The sequence below is a fragment of the Styela clava genome, chromosome 3 (genome assembly GCF_964204865.1).
Source record: "Styela clava chromosome 3, kaStyClav1.hap1.2, whole genome shotgun sequence".
NCBI lineage: Eukaryota > Metazoa > Chordata > Ascidiacea > Stolidobranchia > Styelidae > Styela > Styela clava.
Genome location: NC_135252.1, coordinates 11901126 through 11915882, shown reverse-complemented (window position 1 = coordinate 11915882; position 14757 = coordinate 11901126). Strand labels below are relative to the sequence as shown.

Sequence of the window (14757 nt, the reverse complement as noted above, 5' to 3'; positions counted from 1 at the left end):
AGGTCGTAAATATCGTAGCCTTGGGAATTAATAAAGACTTGCCTGTATAAGCGTGATTGATAAGTATTGCTGGCGCAATTTGGCACCAACAACTTCCTGTAGGATTACAAATAATACGGTAGTTGGGGATTTCAATTTTGATTAATGTAATGAAATACTGTAATAACAATTATAAATGAAAACGCATATCCAATACTTTTGAAAGAGTTTCATATTTGATAAAAAAACAAATGTATAATGTTGTTGACAATACAGCAGGAATAATCATACACTTTCTGACTTTTCCATATTCACAAATAACTTCGTTCTCATGTTCATATTCTTTGATTTTAGAGAATCATAGTACTTAGCAATTTATATACTCTTTTTAATCTCACCCTATTTTGGGGGCATGATGAGGATTCACTTGGCGAGAACTTGCCCTTGTCAAGATATCACATCTGAAGAAAGGAATGAGTGCAGAATGTCGAAGGCCACTGGACATTCAAGTCGAAACTGTTATAATAATACAGATTATAAAAAAAATTTGAAAAAGTATTCCCATGGAAATACAACATGCAAAGATGATTCACAATTTATTTCTTTGGTTTCAATGCACAAAAGCTGCTGGTCAGCGTATTGTGTGACCTTTCTATTTATTCTTACTGTGTACTTTACTTTGGCATCAGCCGTCCCATCGAATCAACACACTAGAGGTCAGTTTGCCTCAAGTGGATTTTCAAGACACATTGCACATTCAAGACGGGGCCATCAAAAGCAACCTCGTACATATTTAAATCAATTTGCAGTTAATTTAATAAATGGCGATGAAGCAGTGGCAATAGCACTTGCAAGGAAATATGGATTTGTTTTCAAAGGGCAGGTAGATTGATATTATTAGCAATTATATAAATTTTATGATTTTATTTTGCTATAATTTTTAAACTTGACTTTTCGGAAAACCATTTAATTGAGCTCGATATATTTTACATTTCTTTACTAAACATATTTATATCGTATAGAAACCGCTCTTTCATAGTTTAAAATTCAGTAGATTTACTTCTGAATTATTTCAAATGCTACATGCTCAAATATTTTAATAGGTACCTATACCTCTGTGACTCTTACTTTGTAAGGAAGACTCATTTCCGTTTAAAGGTTCAATTAACTTTTGAAATGTATTTGCGCAGGAGATAAAGCCTGTTCTTGTTTGTTTCTAATTTCAGTTTGAAATTATATGTTTGCTAATCACATGCAATATTTTTGGTTTATAGATTGGCACCTTGGAAGGCTGGTACTTATTTGAAGACAAAAAAGTTCACAAGAGGTCTCTTAAAGTTCATCACAAACCATCATCTTCTCACAGATTAGAGAATGACCCTCATGTATGGTTCTTTAACATTTATGAAACACTAGGAATTGATTTCCGTGTATTTTATAGTATATAATTATTAATGAAACTGGCTTTCAGGTTTTCATTGTTGAACAACAAGTTGTCCTCAAAAGAACAAAGAGAAGTATCCCTAATGATCCGGCTTGGACGAAAATGTGGTATATGGTGAGAGTTAAATAAATATTTGTTATAATTTTCTTGCGAGCTCCATCTAATATGGCACTTGTTTCAATCGAAATATTTTTTCGTTTTATTCCAGCATTGTGGTGGAGTAAATAACAGTGTATGCCCTACTAGCATGAGAATTTCTGATGCTTGGAGGTCTGGTTATCACGGAGATGGCGTCGTGGTCACTATATTAGATGATGGTATCGAAACAAATCACCCAGATTTATGGCAAAATTATGTAAGAGGACATTTATATAATCTGAGTTAAGCAAATACTACACATGGCTCTTTATTTACACATTTTAAATTAAACTTTTTCAAGGATGCTAATGCATCATACGATATCAATTCACTAGACAACGATCCAATGCCACGATATGATCATTCCAATGAAAACAAACATGGAACGAGATGTGCTGGTGTTGTTGCTGCTGTATCTGACAATGGCATATGCAGTGTGGGTATTGCTTCCAAAGCAAAAATCGGAGGTAAATACTAACTATTCAATGTTATGGAAGTTATCTGATTATTAATTAATGTGCCAGTTGCTCACTACGTTGTTTAACGATGATTGTGGCTTCATAGAAACGTAAGTTTGCTTTGATGTGGGGAAATCACATGTCACATTCACATATTTTAGAGATTGGGTGGAAATTAAGAGGAGTACTATTTATGCCAAGGAAAATCTTATGTTATAAAGCCTATTTGGTGATATTTGATCAAAGAAAACTTCAGCGGGAAAAGGTGGTCAACAATCTGTTGAACCTGCCGGAGGGGTTGTCCATTATTAATGATATTATTCATCCTTTGACTGATAAATTTATACAGGCATAAGAATGCTAGATGGCGAAGTTACGGACAATGTAGAAGCACAATCTCTGGGATACAATCATAACTATATTGACATCTACAGTGCATCGTGGGGACCAGATGATGATGGAGTTACTATAGAAGGTGAGGTATAGAGGTTATATGAGCTTTGATGTTGTGGAATGCGGAAGCCTGTTCTGTGAATATTTATTCCCTTGACAGTTGTGGTGTCCCAAAGTGATGCTATACGAGTTCCTATCTTGCCTTATCATCTCATCTTATTTTAATAGATTTCCTTTTAAGCTATAAATATTGTTCGCAGGACCTGGATTTTTGGCCATGGCTGCCTTCAAAGAAGGTGCTAGAAAGGGGCGTAATGGGAAAGGCTCAATATTTGTTTGGGCGTCCGGCAACGGAGGGCACAACAAGGATACATGTTCTTGTGATGGCTATATAAACAGCATTTATACAATCGGTATCAGTAGGTAAATATCTCATAAATACTATTTATCTTAAGTGGGCAATCTATCACACTCAAGTCCTCAATAAATGTCGCAAAAGGCTTAGATCTATTTCAAGATTCTTTTCACCGAAACTTTCACATGCGGATGTGAATAGAAGTGTTTTTTTTTATATTTTTTAGACGAATATGTTTGCCCATTTGGCTTATAATTCAATATGACCCATTTAGGATTTTTGTTAAGACTTCACCTGTAATTATAAATGGATACTTTAATTTGAAACCAAAGTTTGCATTTCTTTAACCAATTCATTTATAAGAATGCTATGTAATGTGACCTGGACACATTGTGCTTCAGTATTCCTTAACAGCACTTCCACGCACACATCTTGCACAAGTTGCATGTGCATTACATTCCATTGTTAACTTGAAATTAATTCTGAATAAACACGATATACACAGGGTTAAGCTGAATAACTATATTATAAAAGCAGTGATTTTAACGTGACATGTGTAATATATAATGTAAGCGTTGTAACTCAAATTTTTTTCCCTATTTCAGTGTATCACAGAATGGCAAAAGACCATGGTATTTGGAGAGTTGTGCTTCCACCTTGGCAACTACGTATAGTAGTGGGGAGATTGATGAGGGAAAAATTGTGAGTTTAGCTTTCCTAAATTTGCTTAAGTATTTTATCATCGAATTTGTAAACATATTAAAAGCATTTTATCCTTTCTGGATTTGGTCAATGTACTATCTTTTCACATATTTGGCGTAATTGTGGTGAGCATATCTTTACATCTGAGTATTTCTATGTAAAGATAGAAATAATTCTAAATCACCTATAAACCTTGATAGTCTCGTAACCTATAATAAATACTTTGCGGTTAAATCTAGAAATTTCTTGAACTTTTTAGACTTATTTATCATGTCTAGTCTGCTTCAGACATTTTATCAGATCTCGTTTCAGACAGGAACATTTATTCCAGAGTACCTGTCATACTCTATTGACATGAAAGAATCTGATAACATCTTAAGCGTGACAAATGGCATGTGCAAAATATTTCAAGAATGTGTCGTTCTATTCTTATCATCTATAATCCTGTTTATGTCTATAGATTACAACGGATCTTCGGAGGCAATGCACTTACGCTCACACTGGCACCTCTGCGTCTGCTCCGATGGCTGCTGGCGTCATCGCATTAATGCTTGACGCAAATAAAAATTTAACATGGAGAGATGTTCAACACATTATCGTACAAACTTCAAATCCATATGGTTTACAAGCGCATGACTGGGTGATGAATGGTGCGGGTTATAATGTGTCTCACGTATTTGGCTTTGGCCTTATGGATGCTGCAAAGCTCACCCATGTTTCAAAAAATTGGACGACTGTTCCCGAACAAAAGCAATGTCCAGTATCACCCATTGGGCGAAATGATGGCGTGCAGTAAGTTATCTTCTTTTGATTCTTCATTTTTTGGGCCTGCATATTCCAGTGTTGCCTAATGATGGTGATACTTGTTACTAGAAGGTGGTTGAAGACCTTCAACTACATCTGGTATTTCAATGTTCGTTTAACACAATTCTACAATTCTAAAATTCCAAACAACACTTTGTACTACAGGGTTACTGAATAATAATCCACATTTTCTGTTTGTGTATAATTGTGCCCAGATTGTTTCAGTAGTCTAGGTCGCTTAGTACAAAAGTTATGTTTTCTCTAGAATGTGTTCTTTAGGGCTTGGGTTATGTTTTTTGTGTCATCTTCTATCTCTCAAATACTCGAAATATGGTTTATGGCACTACATTTATTTTCATTTTGTATTTACTTTCTTCAGCTCGATAAACAACAGTCAAACTCTTCAATTGTCAGTGGAAACACGAGCATGCCATGGGAAGGCAAATGAGATCGAATATCTGGAACATGTCGTTCTACGCATATCACTTTCTCATGTCCGGCGAGGTGACTTACAAATATTTTTGACATCACCAGCGGGGACGAGATCCAACATTTTGGAACGAAGGTCAGTGATGATAATATTGTAATGTAAATATGTATAGCTATACTTTTCTTGAGAATTCTAAATTGTTTTGGTATTATTTCTAGAAATCTCGATCGATCAACTGTTGGTTTTGACGAGTGGAATTTTATGACAACCCATCATTGGGGTGAAAATCCACAAGGTGTATGGGTTCTAGAAATATTTGATTCTTATTACAGACACAGGTATAGGTTGGTACCAAACTTTCTGTCATTTGTGCTTTCTGCTCAGAGATATAAAATTTTTTTTAACTCTCGTTTACTTACATTTCAGAGATAATAATATCAAAAACCAGCTTCTGAAATGGCAAATGGTGTTTTATGGAACAAAGACACATCCTCAACCAAACTTTTATTATAACAGTTGTGATGGTGTGTTTTTTATTTGTTGTTAGTTTTTCCCCTGATGGCATCATTTTATCATCATGTTTCAATTTACAGCTTTTCCACAAGATCAATGTCATCGAGAATGTAATGGTTGTTGTGGACCAACTGAACAAGAATGCAGGGCATGTAAGCATGTTTCTACCTTTACCGGAACATGTATACCTGCTTGCCCACATCATCAATTTCCTCATCCATACACAAGGATTTGCCAGGTATAATTAACATTATTCAATATAGTAAACTTATTTAACTCTTTTCCAATCTTAATTAAAATAGAATTGACAAATTCAATATGATACAATATTATAATCAGGGATTGCCAAGACCAAGTATTTTACTATTTCTGAAATATCCTGAGAAAATATGTTCGAATATGGAATTTCAAACAAATTCTAAATTAGAGGCTCATTCATTTGAAAATCACATAGATCACTATATTCTCACATTGATCACTTCTAAAACAACACAAATATAAAAGATTATTGTTTCTCGTGTTGTTTCTTACCAGTTGATATATTGTATGTTCTTTCTACTTGTCTGGCTGCACAAATTCCCTAATTTGAAAAAAAAATGGTCTAAATTATTTCCAAATTCCAAAATTTACTATAATAAATATAATTGATTTCCAATGTATTCGAATATTCGATTCGATATGGACATCCATGATTGTAATCAAATCAAAGATGGATATCAGAACCTTATTGATGAACCATGGAAGGAGTTTGCATGAAATGATGTATATTTTCTCTATTTTTTACATAATAAGTATTTTTTCCAATGCTATATTTTCACTTACAGCCATGCTGGAAAACATGCAGGGAATGTTCTGCAGCCTACGAATATAATTGTACTGCATGTGCCGATGGTTTTGCTCTTTTTGAGGGTCGTTGTATGAAGCAATGTGCGAAAGGATTCTTCTTGGATCACGGTGAGAATAACTTTTTTGTCTGACACATTTTAGGGCTGTCAGGCAATAATAATTAGCTAAGCTTTTGACTTTTTTTTTTCTAATTTCAGTTACCCAAAGATGCTTAATCTGTCATGAAAGCTGTTTTACTTGTGAAGAAAGGAGGGATAAGTGCACATCATGTCGTCCTGGTTTTGAGTAAGTTATTTCGCAGGGTATACCATAGCTTGTTTCAGTTCATTCGTGGCTTCCGGGGATCGCTATTATTAGTAGTTTGAAAATGCACTAGCTTCCTCTAACAGCCATTTTTTTGTAGGCATCAAGGTTACTCTTGTGAGCCATCTTGTCCTGCTGGTACTTTTTTATTGTCGTACGAATCTGGATGTTCTTTTTGTCACCCGTCGTGTCTTGAATGCACTGGTCAGTCTCAACAACAATGCACTGCATGTGGCGATAAGATGGTTTTGCACAAGAGACGTTGTATCGAGTATTGTCCGAAAAAGCACTATATAGATGAGTCGAAATCGAAACCTTCTTGTAAATTGTAAGTGTATGTGAACGTATTCTATTTTTATGATGCGGAATGTGCGCAAACTTTGTATTACGAAATTGCTTCCATTCCGCAGTAGTACTCGAACAACTATTTCTACTTCGAACTTACTGACATGTTAAAAATTAGTATATGAGGATAATCTAATTTAAAACATGATGAAATTTCCCATGGAATGTAAGTATATATTCATGATATATTTCTAGATGTCACCAGTCTTGTAAGTCTTGTGACGGTCCACTTTCTACCAATTGTCTTTCATGCAACGCAGACTATGTATTATTGAATGGGGAATGTAGGAGAATCTGTAGAGACGGTAAGCAAATATTTTATGCATGTTCGTTTCAATCGTTTTGCTATCTACGTCGTCGTGTATTTTTATATGAATTGAAAGAAGTCGGTACTAACTAGTGCGTGTATTTGCTCGGTAATAAATTAACAAAGGATTTATGGATATCTAAAACGGTTTGGATTTTCCAAATGGATTTTAAAGTAATAGCCTTGACCAAAAAAAATCCATGTATATATGCTTATTAAAGTCACGTAATACACCAAGAATGGAGACTAAGTTTTAAAGCCATTTTACAAAATTTTTGTAAACTTCAATATTTGTTATTTGGATTGCGCACATCAACTTATGGTCATAATATCATTAATTAATTTAGGTGAAACAAACAAATAGGAATAAAGGGTTAAATTACAACTGCACTCAGAGTATGCAGTGTATAACCAACTTTCTTTGCCCAGAAATATCGCTCAGTATAATCATATGTGGAGCGTATCGTATGCGCTTCCGCCTCTGGTTTATACTACGGCGAATACAATTTATGACTTGAGTTAAGTCTTATTGAAGTTTTATTATTTTTCATTGCTTCTTATGCGCTGTCTGCTCTACCAATACTACTACCACCACTACCATCTCTGCCAATCCGCCGACGCCGTCTATCTTCGGACACGGCCATCGGACAAATGCCGACCCGACTGATTTCTTCGACCTAACAACGACAATCTTTGCTGGTTTGCTTGGGCATGCTTGCATGACTTGTGTATAATTATTGTTGTTTACTCATTAATTATTTCACCAATGCTTATATATCACTAATTTTCACATGTTTGGAATCGCATCTCATCTCGCAAATTTGTTGCATTTTATCGAATGCTATTGCGCTCCCATGTCAAAACTGTCTGCGCAACGCCAATTGCCTATTCTCCGATTTTTCGTGACAAATTTTCATAAAATAATAGGCTATGCTGGTAATTACACAAGTTATCCATGCCTCCTGGTCATACAAATGAAATGGTGCAGCGTCGATATTTTCCACACCCTATGCTGTCACACATGTACCCAGTACGAAAGCGGAGAAATGTTCGTACCTACGCCCGATTTTAATTTCGGTGACGAAGATTATGACGACGAAGAATATGACGACGAAGAATATGATGGATACGATTATAGCGAATATGATGATGAAGACGACTCTGTTATCCACGATAATGACCTCTTAGGTCAATTTGAAGACGGCGATAGTAGTAAATTTGGCGGAGAAGACGATGCGCACGAAGTACGTGTTATTACCGAGGTACCAGATGTTGAACCAGTTTTAGTTCAATCCTCTGCAAGGAATGGTATTAATAGACAAATCTCGAGTGGTAGGAACAGGAATGGAGAAGATGCGACTCATGATCGAATATCTTTAACTAGTAAACGGCAGCGGAGACGGAAACTCCGTCAAGATGATTCCGAATGAAAGAAAAAAAATCAGGTATATCCTATTTCTAACCAGTATCAGAATCTAATATATTTCAAGTGTCTCATTTTAGATTCGTATGATCAAAATACGAAAACGTTAAGGATGTACACAAAATGGCGTTCGCGTTTGATTTTTCCACGTGCAATTTACGTTAGACATGTTTCCAACAAAGCTGGGCAAAGGGCGCTATGACCTGACATAAAATATGGTTTAGTATCCGAAAGCTAAACTCTGAAAAATGATTAGGTACACTTTCCAAATGCGTTTAAATAATGTTATTTTTATTGGCTTTGTTGCGCCGCTGTCTCGGATTACGGAAGATTTCGAAAGTAAACCTTGGATAAATTTTTCATATGAAGCTATTGTTATTATGATGACATGAGGCCTTATGACGCACAAAGGACGGCTTGTTAACCTTATTATGGTCGCGCGTAATATGTCAAGCGCGTGATCACGCACTTTGACGATATGTTGAAGGTTTAAAATTATCCGGTAAATACCTGTAATATAGAGTCTGTGCGGTCGTCACAAAAATGTTATCGCTTCTTCGGAATACTGACAACATATTGATTTCGTTGGAATGTCTAAGTTTTGGTAAATATCCTATCTGTTTACTTGTTGTGGGTTCTCATCGTCACTCCTTATGCGAAATACCGAATGAAATCCCTTTACGTACTTGTATGCACTATGTTGATACCAGTTGGAATGCTTGATATGGGCTAATCTTCCAAATTCGTTCCACACTGCGTTTCAAAACACCTTGCTTGTTTTCAATTATATAAACATCAATATTTTCGCTTCTTACGTATTTGGTACGAAAATCAAAGTACAGTATTTGCATGTGTAATTTTGCTCATATATAGTATGCACGCATGGTCATTTTCAGGGCTTAAAGCGCATTATGCATGCAAGTTTTATGTATTTATAAAATTAGGTTGAACTGACATATGGCATGCTATAGAGTTTCATAAGGTACTTTTTGTATGTGATATTGTTTTCACTATTTTATTCTTTCTAGCAGTGTACTCTCGAAACACATTCTGTTCCTCAGCAAAGTCGAGGGGACTTTGCAAAAACAGGTTCTGGGGCTGGCAGTGTTGTGGAACATGCTCTGGTGTTTATTAATTGTGAAAATACCCTCATTCTACCTTTTATTTGATCCCATGGATGAATCCTTGCTGCTGATGCCTGTTGAATTTTGAGCTGGAACCAACTATTAACGATACAACACAATGTTAATTTTTATTTTGGGGGTATTTTCTCCTTTAGACTATTCTCGTATGTTAGCGGTTTTAAATCAGCATGACAGGGAATTATTAAAAAGGTATTACTTTGGATTTTATCTTCAAATGACTCGATTTTTACGAAGCGCTGGCTGCTGAACTATTTATAATCCACATTTGAAGAGCCTATTTCTAAAATGCTACTATCTATGTGATTTATTTTAAGATTCCCATGGAGTCAAAAGTGAACTTTTAATGGTGCTTTGTCGTGAACGCCTTCCTATTCGATTTATTCACACACCAATTTCAATACCAGTAATACTACCTTTTGGTGTATGTGCCAGCCTCGTCAAAATTAGCGCTTTTTATGTAGTACTTTCGAATGTTATTCGCTGCTCTCATGTTCTCGATATTTTTCTGCTTATTTTTTTTATCTACACGCTTGTATGAATTGTTGCACAATTATGATTTTACACCTTACTGCTATTTTTTGTGTCCTTTTTTACTATATTTCTGACAAAGCAGTGCCTAAGCGCCAATTTTTTTAGTGATTCTACTGGGAATGTAAGAAAGCGACTTTTTATATCTTGATTATTATCCGAATTTTAACTTTGCGATTCCTGGAAACGAAATCGTACTTATATTAATGTTACTATGTGGGAAAATTTACCGTCCTACCGCAACTTCTAAAAGTGGGGGGATATTGCAATATAATCAGGCCTAATGGTATTAAAATTATTTTGTTATTGTTGACTTGGATATTAAGTAACCCCATTTTTGTTACTGCCTGTTTTGTCAGATTTTTGTACATAGATTACACCATTTATAAATAAAGTTTCGAGTCTAGCACTATGTGATGTCTCTCTCTGTTCTATGTGAGAAATTATAAAGGCTGGTTTGTGTTTATTCCGGATTCCGCCACCATAATTTCGAGCCCAAGGTGTATTCGAAGTTTCGGTTGAAAGTTGACCAGAGCATTTTTGATCACAATTTTTGGATTCTCTCCATGAGTTGTCATCTACGGTAACGTGTGGATAGGTAAGCCAAATCTCGCGGTGCTCTATCATGTTCGTTATTTGCTGACGACCTTAGCCTTCCTTACCATCCCGTCGTGGCGCAGTTTTCACTTCGTTTCGCTGTCCTGGGAAATGTGCTCTCTAGTGTCTTTGTCCGTGTCCTTGTGAAATTACTTTCTCCCGCAGGATGGCGCTACAAACTAGATCGATGGAACGACATAATCCAGCGGAGGAAGCGGAACACAGTTTGCCCACAATTTTGTGAAAAATGTCAAAGGTAGTAGATTTTTTTTAATTCAAGTTTAAGTATATACAGTCTTGCATTTTGAGTAATTGATGTTGAGATCCCCGCATATATCTAACAAAGTGATCGTTACAGCGACATCTGCACCAAATGTATCCCTGGTAAATATCTAATGAATGGGACCTGCGTCGATTACAACGAATGTGGATTGGGAAAATTTAGTTCTGACCTTACCAACTCGTGCGAAGAGTGCCGGGAAACCTGCATAAACTGCGATTCTATGGACGATTGTCTGCTGTGTGAAGGTGTTTACATCTTGACATATTAACATGTTCTAAAAATGTCGGTTAAAACGTTTTAAGTGTGGTAAAAGCATAACTTCATTGGAGGTATTATAGTATTTTTCTTGACTAGTTGCACCACGTGTACTATGTAAAAATATGTACCAAACGGGGAATTCTGATACCTGAATTTTAATTTATGATAAGAGAGAAAACAATCCAATTTTCTCGGTCAGTCTGTAGTAAGCATTAACGACTCTTTCGTAATTATTTAGTATTTCAGCATCACCCGGTTAAGCTGCATGTAAATATGCTGTTTTATCCTCACTAAATATTGTAGTCTCTCTCGATTGTGGGCAACGGGTGGATTGTTTGACTGGAACGTTTTTTCTTTCACGGCCGTTGCTTTACAATATTGTCGTTATATCGATAGTTAAGGGGTTGTCTATTTTAGCGGACATAACATTAAGTTTTTGGTTATAGATGAATACTTCGAGTATGCTGGGAGTTGCTTGGAAATGTGTCCTGATATGACATATGTTCAACGCGGAACAAATCAATGTAGATCATGCTTTCATACTTGTGAATCATGCACTAGTTTTGGTGTCAATGCTTGCACAAAGTGTGGAATTGGATATTATTTATATGGTGAGTTTGCTATTAGTGAAATAGGTAGAAAAAGAGCTTATCTTTGTGTCAGCTGGTAAGACCAGGGTGCTCCCGAAGTATTCGTATTAAGATGGCGCACAATCTGAACATAGTATGTGTACCAGGTTGTTCAGGCTGTGCGTCATCTTGGTACGAATACTTCCGGAGCGCCAAGACCAGGTCTATAGCCGATGCGTTTCGGACGTTACGAATATTCGAATTAGAACCCTTTGTGTAAAATTCAATTATGTACAGAAATACTCACAAAAAAAAAAAAAAAAAACAGAACCCAGGAACATATTATTCATTTAGATTTAGAACATATTTCAGGGAAAACTTGACTTTTCTGCAAAGCGACCCAGATTACTGAAACATTTGGGTACAATCGTGCACAAACGAAGTTCGAGTGTCACATAAAATTTCTTCATTTTTGTAAAAATAATTAAGAAATTTATAGGATCTGTTTTTTGGGTCACCCTCACGTCAGATTTTTTTTATTTATCATGCGGTCTCGCACACCATACAAAAGTCGGTAATATGAGTCGAGGTATATATGTTTTTGTAGGAAACAAATGCCGTAGCAGATGTCCGAATTTGAAAGACATTTTCCCAGACGACGAAAGGCGAATTTGTATCAACATCACACGAGTTCGCACTAATCACTTTACGACTGATTCTGAAATGTTTACTCTCAATAGCACTTCACTTGACGAACATTCCTCATTTTGGGCGCCTGGTAAAAATTCCACACCTAGTCACTTTACGACTGATTCTGGAATGTTTACTCTCAATAGCACTTCACCTGGCGAACATTCTCCATCTTGGGCGTCTGGTAAAAATTCCACAGCCGCGGTTCTTGTCCTTTTATGTATATCTCTGTTTGTCATAGGTTTGGCAGTGGGTATTTTCGTTCGTATCAAGTTTAAAAGAAGGTTTCCGAAATATCAGGCTTTACCTCTTAATGAATTACCTCACCCAAGATATGATGAAAACTAAAATATTTTCTGATAATTCGTTGGGTTGAAATGGAATAAAAAAAGCTCCCCCCTAATCATTTCTTTGATCGCTGTCTTTGTCCACAATAACAATTATACAGTGTCTAATAATGCTGAGAATTATGCGTGCGATACTATAGGGAACTCGGCGTGTTATGTTCGTTGTTCATTCACGACTGTTTGTAATTTTATATTCAAGTTCTGAAAATGAAATGTTAAAGTTGTTGGTTTGATGTTTAGCCTGATCAGAATTTGAGCTATTCGCAATGATACTAAATGAAATGTACTAGATTGATATGTTTCGCGTTTGTAGGATTGGATGAACATGGCATTCTACTCGTTTCACGTGGGCTCGCTCTGATCTAGTTCAGAAAAGCTTAGACTCCAATAGAGTTGGTTGAGTTTCTTTTTTGTCCTAAACAGTCGATAAGAATAGCAGCATGTAATGTTTTTGAAGCGAACACTGACAAGAACATAGGTTCATAGTTAGTCACGGATAGTAGGATAAAGAAGAGATTATTGTCCCTGCCTGGTATATCAATGTGTCTGCTCGAGTCAAGTTCAATTTTTTCAACCAGTAAAATCGAGCATATGGTATTAAATAAATATAATCCTGGAGAAGGGAAGTCGCGGGGAACCAAAGCTGGTCATCGAGAAGCAACACTCAAAGTACTAATGACTAAAGATCGGGAATTTTGCTTATGAAACTACTGTTATTGTTGGTGAGTACCGTACGGTTTTGCCTAATAATATAACTAAAATTTCTTGCTGGAGATAAGATAATTATTAGAGATTGTATATAAGAACCATCAGACCGCAGATGAACGGGGGATTCCCTTTTCAACTGGATGGAAGATAAAGTGCTTCTGTCATGAAAAGTAATTTGGGGAAATTTGAAAGATGCGCAGTGATAAATCGAGTTTGAGTTTACACTTTACATATACACAGATCTGGATAACCCATAAAAGCCATGGGTGAGCAAATTACGACCCGTCGAAGTGTTTCAACCGGCCCACTTGTGTCTGCTGAAATCGCGACTATAGTTTTTATGGATATAAATTTTCTTTAAAAATAACGTCATAATGGCCCTGGTTGTTACATTGCGCGTCTTTGTTTTATATAAACGTTAGGCTAGCTGATGTAAATAAACTGTTTTTATTCATAGTTTTTCATATTGAGTTTTAAGCCTCCGGCTCAGTAACCGAGTCTATTACCTGTAACTGGCCTACTTGGAAAAGTAATTGCCCACCCCTGCATCAAGCGAAAAGAGCGCGTCCCTGAGGCACCATTAAAGATTTCTCTGTGATGCCCCCTCTTCCTTGGTACCCTAACCAGTAGCCGTGTCGAAAGACGAACAACTCGACTACACCACACTGCAACTCGACTAAACGGATAAATCCTAGAGATAACGGGACTACCCAGGATTAAGGATGCTAAGTATGAGTACTTACAAGTATTCGATTCTTATCCGATTCCTAAATTTTCGATTTCTTGACATAACTTACCGAGAAAACATACGCACTTAAACAATACTAACAAATTAAACAAGTAAGCGATGTTCAAATATATGGACACGAAAGCCCAAACTAAATAGTATGGGTTTGAGAACCACTGAAAATTTTTCTAGCAATTGGTGCAGTAGATAATGATAAGAGATATTTTTTAATACCAAGAACAAAAAAATGAATTTTAACGAAAAATATAATAACAAAACAATTCAAATATCCACTTTGTGTCAAATAATTTATGTCATAGTAGGCCGAGGCCATTTATCTTTCAGTTTCGTAGCGCACATAAGGTAACTACCTGAAAATGATTTTAAAATGTTCCTTAGAAATTTAGTAACAAATATTGCCTTGTTCCCATTTCCAAAAGTTGCACGTTTTACAGAAAAGACGCT

General features: G+C 36.0%; 1 protein-coding gene across 7 annotated transcripts; it reads left to right on the top strand.

The window, feature by feature from the left end:
- The first annotated feature begins 329 nt into the window (after positions 1-329).
- Positions 330-13068, top strand: LOC120342044 (furin-like protease kpc-1). Of its 7 annotated transcripts, none has more exons than XM_039410702.2 (21): positions 330-862; positions 1254-1364; positions 1451-1537; positions 1632-1778; positions 1863-2028; positions 2369-2494; positions 2673-2835; positions 3373-3469; positions 3930-4261; positions 4653-4838; positions 4922-5041; positions 5130-5227; positions 5297-5454; positions 6041-6170; positions 6260-6347; positions 6466-6693; positions 6906-7015; positions 10876-10966; positions 11069-11238; positions 11698-11862; positions 12428-13068. In XM_039410702.2, the coding sequence occupies exons 1-21, from the start codon at positions 392-394 to the stop codon at positions 12856-12858; spliced, it is 3675 nt and encodes a 1224-aa protein (XP_039266636.2). In that variant the 5' UTR covers positions 330-391; the 3' UTR covers positions 12859-13068. The 7 variants fall into 7 exon arrangements, with proteins under 7 accessions (XP_039266636.2, XP_039266635.2, XP_039266638.2 ...); XM_039410701.2 differs by having other exon boundaries at positions 4922-5047; positions 12428-13065; XM_039410704.2 differs by lacking the exons at positions 10876-10966; positions 11069-11238; positions 11698-11862; positions 12428-13068 and adding exons at positions 7945-8462; positions 9472-10525.
- The last annotated feature ends 1689 nt before the right edge of the window (positions 13069-14757 follow it).

What these genes read in the sequence shown, in the direction of transcription:
- LOC120342044 (XM_039410701.2), top strand. Translation starts at nt 392, where the DNA reads ATGATGAGGATTCACTTGGCGAGAACTTGCCCTTGTCAAGATATCACA. An exon ending in GGGCGAAATGATGGCGTGCA is followed by an intron (nt 4,262 to 4,652) that starts GTAAGTTATCTT and finishes TACTTTCTTCAG; the next exon opens with CTCGATAAACAACAGTCAAA. An exon ending in TATTACAGACACAGGTATAG is followed by an intron (nt 5,048 to 5,129) that starts GTTGGTACCAAA and finishes CTTACATTTCAG; the next exon opens with AGATAATAATATCAAAAACC.